Source organism: Prionailurus viverrinus, chromosome X (genome assembly GCF_022837055.1).
Source record: "Prionailurus viverrinus isolate Anna chromosome X, UM_Priviv_1.0, whole genome shotgun sequence".
In the NCBI taxonomy this organism is placed as follows: domain Eukaryota; kingdom Metazoa; phylum Chordata; class Mammalia; order Carnivora; family Felidae; genus Prionailurus; species Prionailurus viverrinus.
The window spans coordinates 3,719,823-3,741,759 of NC_062579.1; the positions used below are offsets into that span (position 1 = coordinate 3,719,823).

General features: G+C 46.9%; 1 protein-coding gene across 13 annotated transcripts in view; it reads left to right on the top strand.

The window, feature by feature from the left end:
* SHROOM2 (shroom family member 2) overlaps window positions 1-21,937 on the top strand; it is a 160,582-nt gene that overhangs the window by 116,371 nt on the left and 22,274 nt on the right. The window contains exon 1 of one of the 13 annotated variants that reach the window (XM_047843655.1): window positions 5,553-5,574. The exons of 11 other annotated variants lie outside the window; for them this stretch is intronic. In XM_047843655.1, coding sequence (XP_047699611.1) covers window positions 5,555-5,574 — 20 coding nt within the window. In that variant the 5' untranslated portion in view covers window positions 5,553-5,554. Of the gene's footprint in view, window positions 1-5,552; window positions 5,575-6,624; window positions 6,791-21,937 lie in introns of those variants that run through there. One more of the 13 variants, XM_047843656.1, reaches the window with a different exon arrangement.

Here is a 21,937-nt window from a genome sequence, read left to right on the forward strand (position 1 = left end):
CACAGACTCCGAAGCAGGCTCTAGGCTTTGAGCTGTCAGTACAGAGCCTGACCCGGAGCTCAAACCCCCTAACTGTGAGATCATGACCTGAGCCAAAGTTGGATGCTTAACTGACTGAGCCACCCTGCCACCCCAAAAATAAAATCTTGAAAATAATTAAAAAATTAAATGAATCTGGACATGACTCAAGTCTGAGAAATGCAGCTGTAGCTCTGAGGTCGACAAAGTTTGTAAAGGGTCAGACAGTGACTTTTCTTGACTTCGGGGATCCGACTGTTCACGTGGTGATGGCTCAGGTCTTGCAGCGTGGAGGCAGCGATGGCAGGTACATACAGGAGTGTGTGGCTGTGCTCCAGAAAAACGTGGCAGAAAGGTTCGCCGGCCCTGGGGTTTGGCTGAGGGATGGCTGTCGGTGAGTGTACTTTTCAGGATTGGGAATGCAGGTCCTGAATGGAGCTCTCTTTACACATTCCAAAGAGCCTTCTTTTATGATTCTCTTGCCACATGAGATCCATTTCTCTTGTCATCTTCATTGTACTTGTCTCCTGGGAGGTGGTTGAACTTCTGGAGCTTGAACGGTCCACCGAGTAGGGGTGCTGGGGCTCCTTCACAGCGTAGGGGTAGAGGACGGCGCGGGATGCTCGAACCACGGGCTCCTTTGTGATGTTCTGACTCGCAGTGATGGTGTGGGGTAGGGTCCTTGGACCCTAATGACCAACTCAGGAAGGGCTCAAGGCTTCACCAAAACTTCCCAAGAGGCGAGGGAGAAGAGTTCTTCTGGAGTGTAAATGCTAAGGTGCTTATCTTGTTCTGTTTCCTTTTTATTTGTGGAATTCTTCAAGAGCGCAAATGTTCTGTGTCAGTTAAAGACCAGGGCTTGTATGTAATTTATTACAAGTATTTATAAAATAAAGTCTTTTTTTGTAATTAAAAAATTTTTTTAGGGGCGCCTGGGTGGCGCAGTCGGTTAAGCGTCCGACTTCAGCCAGGTCACGATCTCGCGGTCCGTGAGTTCGAGCCCCGCGTCGGGCTCTGGGCTGATGGCTCGGAGCCTGGAGCCTGTTTCCGATTCTGTGTCTCCCTCTCTCTCTGCCCCTCCCCCGTTCATGCTTTGTCTCCTTCTGTCCCAAAAATAAATAAATGTTGAAAAAAAAAAATTTAAAAAAAAAAAAAAATTTTTTTAATGTTTGTTTATTTTTGAGAGAGAGAGAGCGTGAGCAGGGAAGAGGCAGAGACAGAGGGAGACACAGAATCTGAAGCAGGCTCCAGACTCTGAGCTGTCAGCACAGAGCCCCACATGGGGCTCGAACTCACGAACCGTGAGATCATGACCTAAGCCAGTGTTGGGTGCTTAACCGACTGAGCCATCCAGGCGCCCCTTTTTTATTTAAGTTTATTTTTATTTAAGTTTATTTTATTTAGTTAACATGTAGCGTAGTAATGGTTTCAGGAGTAGAACCCAGTGATTCATCTCTTACATACGACACCCAGTGCTCATCCCAAAAGTGCCCTCCTTAATGCCCATCACCCATCTAGCCCGTCCCCCCACCCACCTCCCCTCCAGCAACTCTCAGTTTGTTCTCTGTATTTAAGAGTCTCGTATGGTTTGCATCCCTCCCTGTTTTTACCTTATTTTTCCTTCTCTTCCCCTATGTTCATCTGCAGTGTTTCTTAAATTTCACATATGAGTGAAATCATATATTTGTCTTTCTCTGACTTAATTCGCTTAGAATAAGACGCTCTAGTTCCATCCACGTTGTTGCAAATGGCAAGGTTTCATTCTTCTTGATCGTTGAGTAATACTCCATTGTATGTGTATATATAAACCACATCTTCTTCATCCATTCATCAGTTGATGGACGTTTGGACTTTTTCCATAATTTGACTATTGTTGAAAGTGCTGCTATACACATTGGGGTACATGTGCCCCTATGAATCAGCACTCCTGTATCCTTTGGATAAATACCTAGTAGTGCAATTACAGGGTCCTAGGGTAGATCTGTTTTTAATTTTTTGAGGAACCTCCTGTTTTCCAGAGTGACTGCACCAGTTTGCATTCCCACCAGCGGTGCAAAAGGGTTCCCCTTTCTCTGCATCCTTGCCAACTTCTGTTGTTTCTTGAGTTATTAATTTTAGTCATTCTGATGGGTGTGAGGTGGTATCTCAGTGTGGTTTGGATTTGTATTTTCCTGATGATGAATGATGTTGAACATCTTTTCACATGTCTCTTTGCCATCTGGATGTCTTCTTTGGAAAAGTGTCTATTGATGTCTTCTGCCCATTTCTTCACCGGATTATTTGCTTTTTGGGTGTTGAGTTTGGTAAGTTCTTTCTAGATTGTGGATGCTAACCCTTTATCTGATATATTATTTGTAAATATCTTCTCCCATTCCGTTGGTTGCCTTTTAGTTTTGTTGATTGTTTCCTTCGCTGTGCAGAAGCTTTTTATCTTGATGAGGTCCCAGTAGTTCATTTTTGCTTTTTTTCCCCTTGCTTCTGGAGCCATGTCTAGTAAAAAGTCGCTGCAGCCGAGGTCAAAGAGGTTGCTGCCTGTTTTTGTCTCTAGGATTTTGGTGGTTTCTTGTCTTACATTTAGGTCTTTCATCCATTTTGAGTTTATTTTTGTGTATGCTGTAAGAAAGTGGTCCAGGTTCATTCTTCTGCATGTCACTGTCCAGTGTTACCAGCACCACTTGCTGAAGAGACTGTCTTTATTCCATTGGATATTCTTTCCTGCTTTGTCAAAGATTAGTTGGCCACACATTTGTGGGTCCATTTCTGGATTCTGTATTCTGTTCCTGTGATCTCTGTGTCTGTTTTTGTGCCAGTACCACACTGTCTTGATGATTACAGCTTTGTAATACAGCTTAAAGTCTGGAATTGTGATGCCTCCAGCTTTGGGTTTCTTTTTCATCATTATTTTGGCTATTCAGGATCTTTTCTGGCTGCATACCAATTTTAGAATTCTTTGTTCTAGCTCTGTGAAAAATGCTGGTGGTATTTTGATAGGGATTGCATTGAATGTGTAGATTGCTTTGGATAGTATCGACATTTCAACAATATCGATAACGTAAAGTCTTGCTACCGTTAACATAGCACAAGCAATGAGTGTCCCAGTGAGTTGTCCCAGACACCGTAATAATTATGCCTTGCTCTAGTAAACATAGTTGACTTGGATATATGAAAACCCAAATTATAAACCTTAGTATTATAAAAGTGCTTTCTCTTTGGAAATAATTCATTGAGGGCGTTCTTTAAAAATTCCGCAAGCACAACTAGCGTCCAGATCTTGATCTCCAGTACCCTTCTGTAATCAAAGCGACTGGTGCTCCTTGGGAGAATGGCTGGGTTTAGGACTGGGCCAGGGAATATGCAAAATGGGCCTGGAATGTCTTATAGTGGCAAAAAAGTAAGAAAGCACTGAACTAAATAAGCCCAATGACAGTAGGCACATGTCAAAAGGACACAGGAGCCGTCTTAAAGAGCTTCCTATGACCAGAGCTGGAATAGTTAAAACAAGAAAATAATGTTGGTTTATAACCTAGTGTATAAAATAACTATTCTTGCGTCCATACTGATATACACAAATGATGGAATAAATGGGGGAGAGAAAAGGCAAGTCTGTGCAGAAAAGTTCCAGGTAATCTGTGTAGTTTGCCCTCAAGGAGGTGGTGCACAGCTCCCGGCTCCTTAAATATGCGCTGTGTAGAGAGGACAGGATGGAAAGGTGGAGGGAGAGAAGGACATATGCTAGCCCCTGCCAGGTGATACACAGAGATAAGTTGTGTTGACAGCATGACCCTCGGTGTCGTGTAATGAGAATGGCACTTTACCTTCATGATCTTACCCCAAATCCTATAACTGCAGCATAATCGTGACAAAACCATCAGATGGATCCTTGTTGGGAGATGTTCTATAAAATGCCTGAGCGATATTCCTCAAAATTGTTAAGGGCGTCAAGAACAAGGAAATTCTGAGAAGTTGTTCCTTAGGAGAAACTGGGGAGACACAGCTAAGTGTAATGTGGTACTCTGGGTAGGGTCCTGGAACAGAAAAAGGACATTAAGTAAAAAAAAATTGGGGGGCGCCTGGGTGGCTCAGTCGGTTAAGCGTCCAACTTCCACTCGGGTCATGATCTCATGGTTCTTGGGTTTGAGCCCCACATCGGGCTCTGTGCTGACAGTGTGGAGCCTGCTTGGGATTCTCTCTCTCTCTCCCTCTCCCTTTGTCCTTCCCTCATTCTTTCTGTCTCTCTTTCTCTGCCCTTCTCCCTCCCCTGCTCACGCACGAACTCTCCCTCTCTCTCTCGAAAGTAAATAAACATTTAAAAACAGCAACCACAACTAAAAAACAATCTAAATCGAGTGTGGGCTGCAGTTAATATTAATGTCCTCAGACTGGCTCATTAATTATAACAAATGTAGCACATTAATGTAAGTTGTTAATTGTAGGGGACACTGGGTGTTGGGTGTATTGGAACTCTTTTATTGTCATATTTTTTCTGTAAGTCTAAAACCATTCTAAATTTTTTTTAATGTGTGCTTATTTTTGAGAAAGAGAAACAGAGTGTGAGCCAGGAAGAGGTAGAGACAGGAGACACAGAATCCGAACCAGGCTCCAGGCTCCCAGTTGTCAGCACAGAGCCCGATGTGGGGCCCAAACCCACAAACTGTGAAATCATGACCTGAGCCAAAGTCGGCTGCTTAACCGACTGAGCCACCCCGGTACCCCTAAAACCATTCTAAAATGAAGTGTTTATGTAAATTTTTATTCTTGTTTTTTTAAGATTTTATTTTTGAGGGGTGCCTGGGTGGCTCAGTCGGTTGAGTGTCCGACTTTGGCTCAGGTCATGATCTCACAGTTCCTGAGTTCGAGCCCCGCATGGGACTCACTGCTATCAGTGCAGAGCCTGCTGCGGATCCTCTGTCCCCCCCCCTCTCTCTCTGCCCCTCCCCTGCTCATGCGCGCTCTCTCAAAAATAAATAAAACATTGAAAAAAAAGATTTTATTTTTAAGTGATCTCTACCCCAACATGGAGCTCAAACTCACAGTCCTGAGGTCAAGAGTCACAGTGTTCCCCTGACTGAGCCAGTGAAGCGCCCCCTAAAATGCTCTTCTTTTTGTTTGAATGTTTATTTTTGAGAGAGAGAGAAAGAGAGAGCATGAGTGGGGGAGGAGCAGAGAGAGAGGGAGACACAGAATCTGAAGCAGGCTCCAGGCTCAGAGCTGTCAGCACAGAGCCCGACGCGGGGCTCAAGGTCACAAACCATGAGATCATGACCTGAGCCGAAGTCCGCCACTTATCTGACTGAGCCACCCAGGCACCCCCAAAATGGTATTCGTATAATGCATTTTGAGTTACTCAGTTTGTAAATATTAGGAACGTACCTTTTGAACAGTGAGTGGGGTGAAATATCTAATCAGCCACCATCTTACTGGACGTGTATTTCGTGGGTGGGTGTGCCCTGTCCACTGAGTGTTAAGGGTGTGGCCTGGGGCCAGTTTTGCCTTGTCTTAGAAACAGGACCATGTACTTGGTAAATAATCAGTGGACATGAGAAGTCTAGAAAGAAGGTAAGCTTTGGGGTTGAAGACACAGGTTTAAATTCTCATTCTCATTGCATCAGGCCACCTCAGTTAATGACTTCATGTCCCTGGCCTACAGCAGCCTTCCTCGGAGACTTATTTAAATGTTTCCCGGATATAACATTAATGCATCAGCACAGTGCTGAAGATAAGTAGGTGTGGATAAAAGGAAAAAGTCACTCTTAACGAATATAGCAGTAACATGGAAGGTACTGCAGAGTAGTGTGTGTGACTCGGTTAAATGAGCAAGACTCAGAACTAACTGCCATGAATTTAGAAGAGGCTGATAGAAGCAGGTTGAAAAGAGAAAACCCATCTTAAAGTTAGGTAAGCACAAGACTTGGGAGGGCCGGGACTGTCCAGACGGGAGGGCGCTGTTGGGGCCAGTGGTGGGTGGGAGCATGCTTCCTGTACTGGGGCAGCACTGAGGTCTTGGGCTGCTTTAGGAAGGGAGGTGGAGGGCAGGGACTTTAAATATGGATCATTGTGAACTCATGAACTGGTAAGTCACGGTCAGCCAAGTCGCGGTCAGCCTGTGACTTCTTTGTCTTCTTCACTGAAGGCTTTGCACACAGTAAAACTTCCGGAAATACTTTATCAGTTGTTTGGTAGATTATGTTCCTAATGAGTGTGTAATAAACCCAGGAGTATAAAGAGAATGCAGATAGATATAAAATAGGCTTTTCAGTGGGGTTTTTTCTTTCATTGTTCTGTCTGATTTTATTACGGTTTTAGGGTCGAACAGTGTATCGCACATGCTATGTGATTAGCATAGTTAAATAGACAAAGCTGCATAAAATACATTCACTGGGCTTTCCTGTGTTTCCTCCTTTTAAACGGTAAGGAGGAAGACACCCGAGCCTTTTGGTAGCTTTAAAAGGGCAAGTCTTTGGGGGTGGGGGTTCTAAGCATAGAAGCCTTGGGAATGTTCCCCCTGAGGTCAGGAGTTGTTGATGAAGTAACATGAAATACAAGGGAGCCTTGAGTCAGGGAGGTTAGAGTTGACAGAGCCTGCGTGAACTTGTCCATCACGAGGCAGCAGGCACAGACAGGCCAGCTGCTGTGAGCATGGCTTTGAGGCTCCTCTGTGCCGGAGGCAGCTAGACCCAGGGGCTGCGGCAGGGTGCGGCTGCCCCGTCCCTGGAGGGAGCACCCCGCCGTGTTCCCGCTGCTCCACCACGCGCAGGCAGCCAGCGGGGAGCCGGTAAGAGACTCCCGGATTTGTTCTTAGGCAGCTCCCCCGGGATGGGACCCGTCGCCTCATGCCTCTGCTGCTTCCATGTGTAGTTACGAGTGTCTCTTTTGTTCTCCCGTCTTTACGAGCAGGTTGTCAGCTCAGGCAGCACAGTGGGTGAGATCCGGGGAGGTCTGTAAATGTTTTCCTTGTTTATTGTGCTGCCTGGAAATGAAAAATGATGCAGGTTGGGGTGCAGATTCCAGCTCTGCACGCACGCACGCACGTACGTGTGCAGACACGCGCCTGTGCCGCTTCTGTGCTTCTGGATCCATGCAGACTTCGCAGCTTTCGGTTTGGCAGTTGGCTAAACGTGCTCTGAAATGAGAAGGCAGTGGCTTTCCGTACCGCATTCTGGGCTGCGAGCCATGGTGCCGGTGGGACCGGTAGCCTGGGATGTGGGAGCATCGCTCTGCGTGAGATCGGCGGAAGGCCGGCATGCTGTGAACAGCGTCTCGCCTTTGCTTTTTCTGTGCCAGTAGGAAATTAGCATTTTCATGACCGAGGCACTGACTGCGGATATTGAAAGGAAATGGTGAGTCGGCCACATGGAAATGGGGGGCGGGGGGGCGGGCAGCAAAATCAGGTGTGCACGTTTAGTCATGGAACAATGCTCTGTGGCTAGATTCACACGTAGACTGCTAATTGCAGTGAAAGACGCCTAAATGTAGAAAATGGAATCAGTGTGGTTCTGAGTATTGTGCAGGTCTTAGGTTTTGCTCCCCACCGTGATTGTGACAGCTTAGAGGCATGCCGTTTCTTCACAGGTTTTACTGTACATGTGCTCTGAGTCTTTATCTTCTATATTGTAAAAGAAAGATTTGTGAAATGCCTTTGCTATTGGCAGATGCTTTTGTGTCTGGAGGGAGGATGCCATTTTCAGAGAAATTGCTGCATATACGTGTGTGTGCGTATGCTCACACATGCATACACTGTTTGAGTCTGCATTTACTGACTCCCATGGGCAGGCGTTCTGTTAAAATGCATATGTAGTGGCCATGCTATTGAGAAGTAAAAAGGAAAAGGAGTTTGAAGAAAGGTTTTCAGAAACCTATAAAATGGCCTGCCGCCTTACACACTGAAGTCTTACAGAATGAATGAATGAAACATGTCACGTAAAATATCTGAAAATTGGATGCAGGTCAGATGAAGGGCTGGCATATTTCCCTTGCGAAGCAGAATCTTTGAGGGGTATTCTATAAATATTTTTCATTATTATGTTGCAGAAAAGTATTCCATGGACAGTAGTAGGAGGTACATCTCCACATATGCTTTTTATCATGCATGGTGGAAGAAACATGGTCTCTCTTTCTCTCTCACCTACATACACACTCAAGCTAACACACACCCCTTAAAAAATTTGCAGGGTGTCCTCATAGATGCACGAACAGAACACACACAGAAGCGCTTTTTTAGAAAGTATTAGAAACGACCATATGTGTTGGTGTTAACCATACAGGTTGTACGAGGCATCTCTTGCCCAGCTGGAGTGACATGGCCCTGGGAAGCATGTGCTAACTGCCCCCTGTTTAACATGGACTGGCCGCTTCCCCCAAATCCACCTTTGAATTTCAGAGGTGTGTTGGGAAGCTGATATGTTATGTGGTTTTTAGAATGTGTTTGCTTTACTTTCACGGCCTTTAATTCTTTGCCTCTTATGTGCATTAAAATTAAAGAAGGTCAAGGTGGTAGAAACCAGGGCTGCTATTTTGTGTCCACTGGATCAACCCGTCTTTCCCTGGTTAGTGGACACTTGGGTTTTCCAGCTGGCTTTTCCTTAGATAATTAGGTCCTTTCTGGGCAGCTTCTAGACAGAGCTGGAGGTCTGACGAGATCCTACAGTTACTTAGTTTTTTGCCTTTAAAAAAACATTTGCAGAATCTCTTGTGTTAATTCTTAAAGTTCACAAGCATTTTCATACACACACATACACACACACACACACACACACACACACACATATCTTGGGCCTGAGCACATTGCATACCATGTTCAGTTTACAGTAAGCAAACTGGGGCTTAAGTGCTGGATTCACACAACCCTTGCGTGCAGTGTGGCTGGTTTTTCATCTGTTGGGTTCCTGCGGATTCATGCCACCTCTGACGTTGAAAGGTCCTATAAGGAAGTAGGAGAGGAGATGGCAGTGCTCGTTGCCAAAGCTGGTCTCTTCTGACCTTTCGTGTCTCAAATCCAGGGTGCTGATAGTGCAGTGGGAAGGAATTGCAGTGTGGACTCCCGAGGGGGCGTGTGGTACAAAGAATCCCTAACCAGGCTGAGAGACTGGGGACGTGTATCCTGAGCTGCACGGGTATAACTTGCAGGCTGCCTTTCTGACCCTCCGTTTCTTTGTCCATAAGATAAGGAGTTTGGGGCGCCTGGGTGGCTCAGTCAGTTAAGCATCTGACTTCAGCTCAGGTCATGATCACAGTTCGTGAGTTCGAGCCCTGCGTCGGGCTCTGTGCTGACAGCTCAGGGCCTGGAGCTGCTTCGGATTCTGTGTCTCCCTCTCTCTCCACCCCTCCCCTTCCTCACACTCTGTCTCTCTCAAAAATAAATAAACATTAAAAATAAATAAAATCTTTAACAAAAAATTATTTTTTAAAGTGTGATAAGGGAGAAGACTAGTCCTCACAGGAACTTAAATGTATTATAAAGCAACAAGAATTCAAGTAGTACAGCAGTGGTTCAAGAACAGACAAAAGTTAATTAATACAAGAGGAGAATCAGTAGCCCAAAAATGAGCTTATTTTTTAATTGAAGATTTAATAACGCATGAAAAACAACAGAAGAGAAAAAATCATGTCACGGGGCGCCTGGGTGGCTCAGTCGGTTAAGTGGCCGACTTCGGCTCAGGTCATGATCTCACGGTCCGTGAGTTCGAGCCCCGCTTCGGGCTCTGTGCTGACAGCTCAGAGCCTGGAGCCTGTTTCGGATTCTGTGTCGCCCTCTCTCTGACCCTCCTCTGTTCATGCTCTGTCTCTCCCTGTCTCAAAAATAAATAAAACGTTAAAATTAAAAAGAAAAAAGAAAAAATCATGTCACATATGCTGTTGAAAAAAATAGATTAGGAAAAAAGTATATTCTTATTTTGTGCCATCTATCAAGTTAAATTTCATGTGGACTTAGGAGATTTTTTTTTTAAGTTTACTATAATAAGGGGCGCGTGAGTAGCTCAGTCGGTTAATCATCCGACTTCGGCTCAGGTCATGATCTCACGGTTCGTGGGTTTGAGTCCCGCATCGGGCTCTGTGCCGACAGCTCGGGGCCTGGAGCCTGCTTCAGATTCTGTGGCTCCCTCTCTCTCTGCCCCTCCCCCGCTTGTACTCTGTCTCTCAAATATGTAAACATTGAAAAAAAAAGACTGAGAAAGCTTTAAAATACTTATTAAAAAAAAGAAGAAGGAAGTAAGGAAGGAAGGATAAAGCGTTTGGAATCACTGATTTCTGAGGTCCCTTGAGACCATACTAGTTTTTCATTCTCAGGGACAGAAGCCAGGCACTGCAATCCCCCTTGAGGTCACATACCCAGCCCCCAGGTTGTATTGTCTTAGTGGAAAAGACATTCATGGAAAAGAAGACCTATAAATATAAGTCACACACACACACACATATAACATGGAAAAGAAGACCTATAAATATAAGTCACACACACACACACACACACACACACACACACACACACACACATTAATGTCTTTGAGATCCATTTAAAATAAAACGAGCTCCTGTCTGCCAATGGTGTTCCTGCCTGCAGGCTTTGTTGATGGAATAGCAGTGCCCTTGACAGTCAAACCTGTCCGGTGTCCTGTGCTAATGCCTCATAAAGTCAGCTGCTAACAGATGAAGTGCTTTGGGGCATAACTTGCATAACATTTGTTATTTAATGACTCTTGCAAAGTCTAGCCAGTGGGCCCTTAAACATACTCAGAGGCCATTAAAGATGGAATAATTAGAAACTCTAGGAAGGTGTTTTAACATTTATATCCACGTGCATGCACGTATATGTATATATGTGTACAACATAGGCACACTCACATATTAGACATTTTATAGAGTAATAAAGTATATAAGGTAAGCTTTTATGTACAATTAATATATCTAAAGCCTATTGGGTAAATAACCCATTTCCAAATATGGTTCAGCTGAGTGACAATAATTAGACAATCCAATGTATAGAATTTTGAGAATTTGGGGTCACATGCAATTGTGGTAAGAGACAGCTGACGCAAATGATTTTCTCTTAAATTATGGGGAGACTAGGGGCCGCCTGGGTGGCTCAGTCAGTTAAGCGTTCAACTCTGGGTTTCGGTTCAGGTCACGATCTCACGGTTCATGGATTTGATCCCCACCTCAAGCTCTGCACTGATGGTACAGAGCCTGCCTGTGATTCTCTCCCTCCCTCTCTCTGTGCCCCTCCCCTGTTCGTGTTCTCTCTCTGTCTCTCTCAAATATAAATAAACATTAAAACAAAAAAGTAAAAATATAAGGAAGTTCTTTGGTCAGCACAGAGTCCTCTTCAGATCCTCTGTGCCCCTCCCCAACTTGTGTGTCCCTGCGTGTGCACGCTCTCTCTCTCTCTCTCTCTCTCTCTCTCTCTAAAATAGATAAACATTTAAAAAAGAAAAATTTTAGGGGCACCTGGGTGGCTCAGTCGGTTGAGCGTCTGACTTCAGCTCAGGTCATGATCTCATACTCTCTGAGTTCGAGCCCTGCGTCGGGCCTTGTGCTAACAGCTCAGAGCCTGGAGCCTGCTTCAGATTCCGTGTCTCCATCTCTGTCTGCCCCACCCCACTTGCGCTGTCTATCTCTGTCTCTCAAAAATGAATAAACATTAAGAACAATTTTTTTTTCAACGTTTATTTATTTTTGGGACAGAGAGAGACAGAGCATGAACGGGGGAGGGGCACAGAGAGAGGGAGACACAGAATCGGAAACAGGCTCCAGGCTCTGAGCCATCAGCCCAGAGCCTGACGCGGGGCTCGAACTCACGGACAGTGAGATCGTGACCTGGCTGAAGTCAGACGCTTAACCGACTGCGCCACCCAGGCGCCCCTAAAAACAATTTTTTTAAGAAAAACTTTAAAAATATATAAGGAAGTTCTGTGTATGATGCGTGGCATTGTAAGATACAAATGTCCAGTAGAGGTCCTGTAGACTTTTAGGATTATTTCCACACTTTCACAGTTATATAGGTGAGGCTGCAGCAAACATCTTGTGAAATACTCATGTTCTGGCATGCTGATTTCCCTAGGATCAAATTCTAGATACGGAATTGCTAGGTAGGCTTTTGGGAAATACGCGCAAATTGCCTTCCATAAAGTGCGTGCTGTTTGTACCCTACCACCTAGTAGCCTAGGGCAGTCCTGCTTTCTCAAAACTCTGGCCACATCAGACATTTATTTGTTCATTTATTTATTTTTATGCTTATTTATTTTTTAAGAGAGAACAGAGGAGGGGCAGGGAGAGAGGAGGACAGAGGATCTGAAGCAGGCTCTGCACTGACAGCAACGAGCCCAATGTGGGGCTCGAACTCACGAACCCTGAGATCATGAGCTGAGCTGAAGTTGGACACTCAACCAACTAAGCCACCCAGTGCCCCAACTATAAATTAAAAAAAAATTGTAATGTTTATTTTTGAGAGAAAGACAGAGTGTGAGCAGGGGAGGGGCAGAGAGAAAGGGGGAGACACAAAATCTGAAGCAGGCTCCAAGGTCTGAGCCGTCAGCACAGAGCCCGACACGGGCCTTGAACCCACGAACCGTGAGTTCATGACCTGAGCTGAAGTCGAATGCTTAACTGACTAAGCCACCCAGGCACCCACATCAGACATTTTAAAAGTTCTGTGATTCGACAGGAAAAGAGCAATTTCATTTTTAACTTGCATTTGCCCAGTAACTAGCGAAGTTGAGTTTGTGCCTTGTCTAGCCATTTGTATTTTTTCTTTGGTTCATTACTGTTCATATCTTGTGTTCACTTTCCTGTTGGGGGTGGGACCTCTCTCTTCATGATCATTGTTATTTAGGTTGCAGATAGATCCCTGAAGTGCGTTGTGTGCTTTTCAAACATTTAGGGTTGGTTATGCTTAGTTTTGTCCTTTTCTGTGTGTAAGTATTTAATAATCATGCCATTGCCCCTGCCTGGCGGTTTTGCACAGTCCATTTCTATCCTGCTGGCTCCTGGCCCCTGGCAGTTGTGTCCTGGCCTTTGCATTAGTGACGTCACAAGCATAACCATCTGGGGCTCTGGGCCTGTGACCATCCTATGAGCTGTAGACTGCCACCTGAAACATTCTACAGAGTTTTTGCAAAGAAGATAAAACTGGTCAGGAAGAGAAGAACATAGGGGTTTCAGAGGAGTGTCTCACGTGATGTTGTAGACAGAGAGAAGGAGTCACAGATGAATATCTACACCCTAGCTCAGGTTATCAGTAAGTCACTTAGGCTCTGGGGCTGCAGTGTCCTCACAGGCCAGGCAGAAGTACTGGATTTTCTCAGTTATGTTTGCCCTCTGCCAATGGACGTTAGGGTTAGGGCTGTGTGTGCTGAAGAATCGAGAAGTGCCTGCCTACCCAGTACCCCAGCACCTCCGGCCACCTGCTGTGGTTGACCAGAGCCCATGAGGCACATCTGTCAGACTTCCATACCTGCCACGGTCTGCTCACTTGAGCACTTTTCCATGCCTGTGCCTTTCTCCTTTTCGTTCTCCCTCATCAGGATGTTTTTGTGTTCATTATAATGTTCCTGTTGTGTATTTTGCTGTGGCCCACCGCCCCAAAAGCATTTGATTGCTCAGGGTGTAAGTGTGTCCAAGTAAAATACATAGAAGCCATTTAACTATAGATACAAACACACTGGAAAGAGTAAAGGGCTACTCAGTCCCCAGTTAATATTTTTATTATGGTCATCGCTTTGTTGAAAAATTGAGTGGCTTCAGATTGTGTTTAATGGGCAAGGGAACCTAACTGCTTCAGTGAGTGGCATTGGTTTCTATAGCAACGTGATGTGAAATTGCAAGGACTGAGTCAGGACACGGCTGCGCAGTAGAGCTGACGCCGTCTGCCTCTCATTTAAGACCAGGTCGGGGCATGGAATCTTCTCCCAGGCCTCACTGCTCCAGCATACTGGGTACGTGTGTGTGTGTGTGTGTGTGTGTGTGTGTGTGTGTGTGTGCGCGCCCCTATGTTTTAATTAGTATTCGATCAGAACCACGGGCTCTGTGGACAGGTCTTCGGGTGACATCGGTATGTTTCTGGTTACTGATCTGTATTTATGTGGTGAGGTGCCAGGAAGCCTGCAAAATGGAATCAGGTACAGAGAGAATCTCCCTTGAAGGATCTTCTCTTTGTCAGGGAAGATAATAACATAACAGATTACCGTAGACTAGGTGCTTAAACAACAGACATTTACTTTTCACCAGTTCCAGAGGCTGGAAATCCAAGATTGAAGTGCAGCTGACTTGGTTCCTGGTGAGACCCGTTTCCTGGTTTGCAGACAGCTCTGTTCTTGCCTCGTCCTTACGTGGTGGAGGGCAGAGAGAGGGGCCACAAGTGCTTTCCTGTGTCTCTCTCTCTTTTTTTTTTCTTTTTAGAGAGAGAAAGAGAGCGCGCATAAGTGAAGGGGGGACAGAGGATCAGAAGCAGGCTCCGTACTGACATCAGCGAGCCCGATGCAAGACTCAAACTCATGAACCTTGAGATCATGACCTGAGCCGAAGTCAGACAGTCAGCCAACTGAACCACCCAGGTGCCCCTCGTGTCTCTTTTACAAGGGCACTGTCCCACTGCTGAGGGCTCCATCTTTATGCCCTAATAACCTCCCCCACGTCCCACCTCCTAACACTACCCCCTGGGTGAGAGGGAGTTAGAATTTAACATATGAATTTTGGAGGGTTACAGAAATAAATACTGTGATGTCAGGTAGTCAGAAGGCCCAAGAAAATCAGCCTGCCGGCCTTGGCTTCCTCTCCTCCCTTACTCCCTCCCTCCTTTCTTCCTGTTACCTCACTGAGTCTTTGCTGAAGCCTGCCTTGTGCCAGGGCACTGCGTTAGGCCTACAGACAGACGTGGGTGTTATCACCGTATCCAGGAGAAGTGATATTCACCGAAAATAATACAGATAAACTGAGTATAGTTTGGGGACAAACAGGTAAAGATTAAATTCTTATGGGCGTTCAACAGAAGAAAGGCTTGTTTGTCAACAGGTCCTGGAAATGGGGGCACCTGGATGGCTCCTCAGTTGGGCATATGACTTCAGCTCAGGTCATGATCTTGCAGTTCGTGAGTTTGAGCCCCACATCGGGCTCTATGCTGACTGCTCAGAGCCTAGAGCCTGCTTCAGATTCTGTGTCTCCCTCTCTGCCCCTCCCTTGCTTACGTTCTGTCTGTCTCTCTCTCTCAAAACAAAACAAAACCAAAAACAGGTCCTGGAAATGCTTCATGGAAAAGGTTGGATCTTAAAGAAAATGGGAATGGTGTCCATGGGGCGTATTCGGAAGAGTGTGGATCAAAGCGGAGATATGGAAACCACGAGGCATAAATGGCAGGGGAGGGCCTTTGGCCAAAATGTATGTTGCAGGAACATGCAACCCTGAGGAGTGGCAGGTGGCTTGGGAGGGATGAGGGGGAGTCTGCAAGATCAAGCATGCAGTCTGGCCTTGATCTGGTGTTGGTGGCAGGAGGAGCCGGAAGTTTCTGGGGGACAGGGTCAGGCATAGCTACTTTCCATGCTAATGGTGGCTAAAGCATATGCATGTTTGTAAAATGCAATAAGGGGAGGACAGAAGAAGAGTGGAAATGCCCAGGGTGGCTGATCCTTCCCATGGAATACTTTGCTCACAGTCTGGAAAGGTCACTGCAACGTGGCTTTGCTTGCAGAACATTAGTTTGTGCAAGTCGTAAATAGATTCACTCTCAGATTTGTTGAAATGGGCATTTCCCAATCATTTCAGTAGGGTTTGATTTGTAGGTGTTTTTTTTCCCCCCAAATGTTTATTTATTTTGAGAGAGAGAGAGAGAGAGAGAGAGCATAAATGGGGGAGGGACAGACAGAGAGGGGAAGAGAAGGAATCCCAAGCAGGCTCCACGCCATCAGCACAGAGCCTGATGCAGGGCTTGAACCCATGAACCATGAGATCATGACCTGAGCTGAAATCAGGAGTCCGATATTTAACTGACTGAGCTACCCAGGCGCCCCTGACTTGTAGTTTTAAGGAATTTTAATCTTCTGCGTCTGCCTAAAGTTGGCTGTCCTTGCAGACAAACACACTACCTTACAGGGTTTTCAGTCAGGGCTGCACTAAGTGCCTTAGAGCAAGAGGGAACTTTCTGGGGCAGTGCAGTTGTATTTTGACTTGATTGTGGTGGTGAATACACAACTCTATACATTTACCCAAACCTCCCATCGCTTGAATTTTATGGTGTGTAAACAATACCTTGATAAGATTGTGGTGTGGTCATGGGATCGAGCTCTGAGTCGGACTCTGCACTGAACTTGGAGCCTACTTAAGATTCTCTCTCTCTCTCTCTCTCTCTCTCTCTCTCTCTCTCTCTCTCTCCCCCCCTCCCCCTCCCCCTCCCCCTCCCCCTCTCTCCCTCTCTCCCTCTCTCCCTCCCTCCTTCCTTCTCTTTCTCTCTCTCTCCCTCCCTTTGCCCTCCCCCTCTTGCATGCATGTGTGTGTTTTCTGTCTCTCTCTCTCCCAAAATAAAAATAAAAGATAAAATTGTGGTGGGGTGTGGGGAGGAATAGAGGCGGAGATGTTCTATAATGTCAAGACCTCCCAGATCCATAGCTAGATTTCTAGGAATACAAACACGTGTTTTTAAAAACTTAAGTGGCTCAGGAGAAAAGCGTGTACATGTAGGGCACAAGATGTAGGGTAAACCCAAATTCATGTATCACTTGTTCCCTGTGCCCTAATGTTTGCAGCTTTTACGTTTTTCTCAAGAACAGATCATACCTAATAAAAACTTATGCAGCCTAGATGTTCCCGAAACTATTATTGAGGTAAATGAAGTGTCTGCCGTAATACGATACTAACCTGATTTTTCCTTCTGACTGCTTCTAATGATTTGCAGTGACAGGTTGCAACATTCACCATGGTTCATCCCAGGATGTTCACAAGAGACCATTGCTTGAGGCATTGCAGTTATAAAATCATAGCTTTAGAGGAACTCAGCAGGCCCTCCTCTCTGTAAAGTCTCTCCTCTTTTCTCCCTTGGCATTCGCTTCATAGTACTTATCAAAAGGAGTTAAAATTGTTTAGAAATTACTATCTGCCTTGCCTTTTAGAGCAGGGTTTGACAAACTACAGGCCAAGGCCCAAATCCCCTGGGCCCAGGGTTTGAGAAGCCTTTCTTGGTGGAGAATGAAACATCAAGGCTTTATCCCTCCAAGGCTGGTACCAAGGGGTACTTAATCTCACTGTGTCTTCAGAGGATGATCGTCTGGTTTCGAAGGGACATGCCAAGCCAAGGATTAAAGCTTCAGGCGTAGTTTGTAATACTCAGATCAAGTGGTTAGAACAAGGGGAGAGAAGGAATTTGGGAGGGGAGGGTCCCATAAAGCAGAGATTCTCAGCACTGCCTTGACATCCAGATTCCCAGGAAGGCTTTTGCTAAGATAACAGATTTGCAGGCGTACGTGTCCTCATCAGCCCCTACCTCTGCCCAGAGCTGGCTTCTCACGGAGTAAGTTCGAGGAGAGCTTAGATTTGTATGTCTGTAGCATCATCCCCTACGTTCCTTCAGAATGTTCTTGAGAATTGGAGGGGTGGGTTCAGGAAGCTGCTTTTTTACACATCTTGGAAAGAAACATGGACAGGGTAACCTCATGCCTGGGAGGGTCAAAAGCCTCTGATATTGATTACATTTCCCCTGTTTTCTTTGATAGGCTTCAAACTGGTAATAGCTTCCCATGAGTTGCGGAAGGAGCTGCCAGGGTCTCAGAAGGCAGAGAGAACTTTTTACTGTATCTCTTGTGGTTTGTATTGTGTGTCCTGCTTCAGGTATTTTCTGGTCGGACGTGGGCTGACCCATGCTGAGAGTGGGGTCCTGGCTGGCCACAGGTGCAGCTCGGACTGTGGGGTGACTTGTGGCACACACTCTTGTGTCCTGCGGTTTCAGAAGACTAATCGTGCCCTGCCGGGTCACCTACTTAAAGCCTGCAGACCACAGTGAGTGCAGTCTGTAGCCAGCAGCGGAGCAGTGTCATTGGCCAGCCCCACTTCCCCCTGAAATCTTGATTTGATCAGTTCGGCTAGTTCTAAAACCTTGCAGTTCGGATCGGGCTTGCCCACTTTGAACTTTGCACAGAACGTATTTTTAGGAAAGCTGATAACGGAATGCCTGAAGAAAACTTTGCTAACCGAGCACGTGAAAATGTCATCTTTAGCCCATTTGTGCCTGTTTCTCACTGGTCTGGAGCTTTCATTGGCAGAGAGAATTTGCCTGATTTGGGGATTTTGGTTCAATCAAAACAAAACAATTCATCGATTTTCAGGGGTGCCTGGGTGGCTGAGTAGGTTAAGTGTTTGTTTGACTTTGACTCAGATCATCAGATCGTGATCTCATGGTTCGTGAGTTCGAGCCCCATGTCGGGCTGTCTGCTGTCAGCATAGAGCCTGCTTCAGATCCTCTGTCCCCCTCTCTGTGCTCCCCCCGCTCATGCGCCCTCTCGCTCTCTCTCTCTCTCTCAAAAATAAATGAAATAGACACATTAAAACAAACAAAAATTTCCAAGTGTCACATCTTGGAACCAGGAACAAGAGTCTCTGTAGCCACAGAAATGAAAGAGGCCTGGAATAGATTCAAAACACGTGTTCTGAACACAGAGTTGGATGCTTGAGGGGCGGTCACAGACTACAGTCTCTAAATCTAAGTATTTTCTGTGATTGGACACTAGTCCTTCCAGAAATCTGTGCTTGTACATTCTGATTTGGATCCTCTGTGTGTGTGGAATCTCTCTATTAATCTGTTCTCCTCCACTTAACTACAAACGACTTACCAGTCCCTCTCAATTCAGCTTCATTCCTATTTACCACCCAAATTCCTGCAAGCAAAAAACAAAACCCAAAGGAAGCAAGTTTTTTTTTTATCCATCTGTTAAGATAATGAAGGAGTAACATTCATCTGATTTTCTAAAGTGATTGCTTTCCCCGTGTGGCATTAGAATCACAGAAGAGAGAGCCTCTTTGGGTCTGACGCAGAGGGAATCACTTTGGTGGAGACGTTGCAGTAGAGAGATGACTGGATTGAAAACGATTTCAGCGCCCCTCCCCTCCCAGAAGGTGATTCTGCGAGACACAGAATGGGGACAGGACTCATGGAAACCGCTCTCTCCCTCATCACTGGTGTACCTGCCCATGCGTTTGGTAGACGTTGTTTGCATACTCGGAAACTGGGGTACGACAGTCAGGCAGCCTTTAGCCTCCAGGGCTCACCATCTGGGAAATCCTGTGGTAGTCTGGCATTTTCAAGGAAAGAGTGGGTGGTGCCATTATCCCTGGGTGTTCACGCTGTCGGAGACGTTTCTAGTCGTTTCCATCCGTTCATCAGTGAATCGGTTGATTGCCTCTTTCGCTTCCATGCCTTGCCCATCATCGTCACCTTTTCCCACCTTGTTTGGCTCTGAGGGGGTGCTGTGTAGACAGAAGACCTTCCTGCGTGTGCTTCACTGTGGCCATGTGTGTGTGCTGGGAGTTCCCTGGGGCTCACAAAGATCAGCGGAGACACCAGGGACTCGTTCCGGAGACTTGGACTTGTGGCGTGAGCGTCCCGTGTCTCTCCAGCCACCTGGCTCGTCTGAACGTCCGGTGGCAGTGTTGTTCTTGAGACAGCCAGCCTGGTGGTGTTCCATGCAGATACAGGGAGAGAAGCTGTGATTTCTAATAAACGGTTCCAGCCTTCGCAAAATCGCCGTCCTCCATACCCACAGGCAATGGATGTGTGCCGCCTAAAACTGTGAATGTTGACCTCCACCGCTTCTGGGGGAGGCCCGTCTCTGCCTGGAAGGCAGCACTTCTGAGTCCTACCCGGTTGGCCTGTGGAGTCATTTTGTCCCGTGCAGACCTGGCTTTGCCACATACACTCGCAAGTACTGCTCTTGAACCGTCTCCAGTACGCCAGCCACCCTGGCTGACGTCCGCGGCGGGCTGGCTTTGTGAACTGTAGGAGTTAGCATTTTTCGCAATATTGAAATGAAAGGAGGAAACACTTCCTCCTGTCTTCCACTGGAAGGTTGCTCTGTCTCTCCCCGTCGTTCACTTGGGCAGTTCCATCCCACGGGATTGTGGCGGTACCCGTAAGCGCCCCGGAGCAGCTGCCACGGGGATGCCCTTCCCCAGGTGGAGGCCCGGGTGGCCCTGCCTGGCTGTGCCGCGCTGTGGTGTGGCGTGGCGTGGCGCGGCGCGGCGTGGCGTGGGCAGGGGGGTACGCGGTGCTGCCGCGGAGACCTGCGTTCGGGTCTGCTCCGCCACACGGGGCATTCTCCCGCTGGGGGCTCTGCGCAGCGTGTGGCTGGTGGGGGCCGCCACGTGGATCCCGCCGCGTGGGGGGCTCTGCCGCCTCTGCCTCGCGTGGCGCCCCCCCCCCGCCCCCCCACGGTATCCCATGGTGAGGAAATGAGGCTTGGTGACACACTGTCTCTCGCCAATGTCACACAGCTGGTAAATGGTGCTGTGATGGGAAGCGTCTGCCTAGTGAAACCCCAAATGAAATGTGGGCCAGGGCCTCACCATGGCCTCACACACTGAAGTGCATCAGGAGGAAGAGCCGTGAGCAAGAAATGTGTGTCCAAGTCAGAAGTGACCGTGTGTCCCTCTCCTCTCATTGTCCCTCTAAGCACTTAGGAAAGGAGGACCCTGTGGTACGCGTTACGTAAGTCATCCGAGAGCTAGAAATGTTTCTCTTTTCCTTGATGGAGACAATGGTTAACCCAACTTGCAAAGCAGTGCTGAATTAATTAGTGATTCCAGAGCAGTCTAAAAATGTTCAGTTATGATGGGAATGTTCACCTGCAAAGTTATTTCTCTGAGAACCTGACTGGCTGCGTCTCAGAAAATGCAGCCTCGCAGGGCGCCTGGGTGACTCAGTCCGTGAAGCATCCGACTCTTGATTTGGGCTCAGGTCATGATCTCACAGTTTGTGAGTTCGAGCCCTGCGTCAGGCACCGAGCTGACAGTGTGAAGCCTCCTTGGGATTCTCTGTCCCTCTCTCTGTCCCTCCCCAGCTTGCTCTCTTTGTCTCTCTCTCTCTTTCTCTTTTCTCTTTCTCTTTCTCTCTCTCTTTCTCTCTCTCTCTCTCAAATAAGTAAACTTAAAAAAAAAAAGAAATGGGGTACCTGGGTGGCTCAGTCAGTTAAGCGTCCGACTTCGGCTCATGTCATGATCTCACAGTTTGTGAGTTCGAGCCCCACATCCGGCTCTGCGCTGACAGTTCAGAGCCTGGAGCCTGCTTTGGATTCTCTGTCTCCCTCTCTTTCTGCCCCTTCCCCACTTGTTCTCTCCCTCCCTCTCTCTCTGTCTCTCTCTCCCTCTCTCCCTCTCTCCCTCTCTCCCTCCCTCCCTCCCTCAAGAATAAAAAATAAACATAAAAGAAAGAGGAGGGAGGAAGGGACGAAGGAAAGCAACACAGCCTTGCTCCTTACCATTGTGCACAGTGACTGAAGGCAGCAGATGCATTTGTACGTTGATGTTTGGGTGACCGTGTGCCATGGTGCATGCAATATTTGCTTGTGAGGCTTCAAGAAGCTGGCCTGGTCTCCTGCCCTCCGTGGAGGCGCTTATAGCCCAGTGAGGTGAGTGGACACTGAACCACGAAAGCATTGGAGAGTGAGACCAGTCCTGGGCTACGGGTGACCAGGAGTAGAGGGCCTGTGTGAGACGGAGCAGAAACCTGTGGCCCAGAGAGAGGAACCCAGGGCCACAACAGGGGCTCATCACGAGCAGAAAGAACCTGGAAATAAAACCGCCACCTCTCGGATTTGGAAAGCACAGTTAGACATGGGGCTGACCAGCCGCATCCCCAAATCAACAACGTAGATTTGAATAATACCAGTGTTGATGGGATTCCCTGGGCATTTGGTGTGTGTTTGTGTATGTATGTGTCTGTATATAGTCTTTCTCC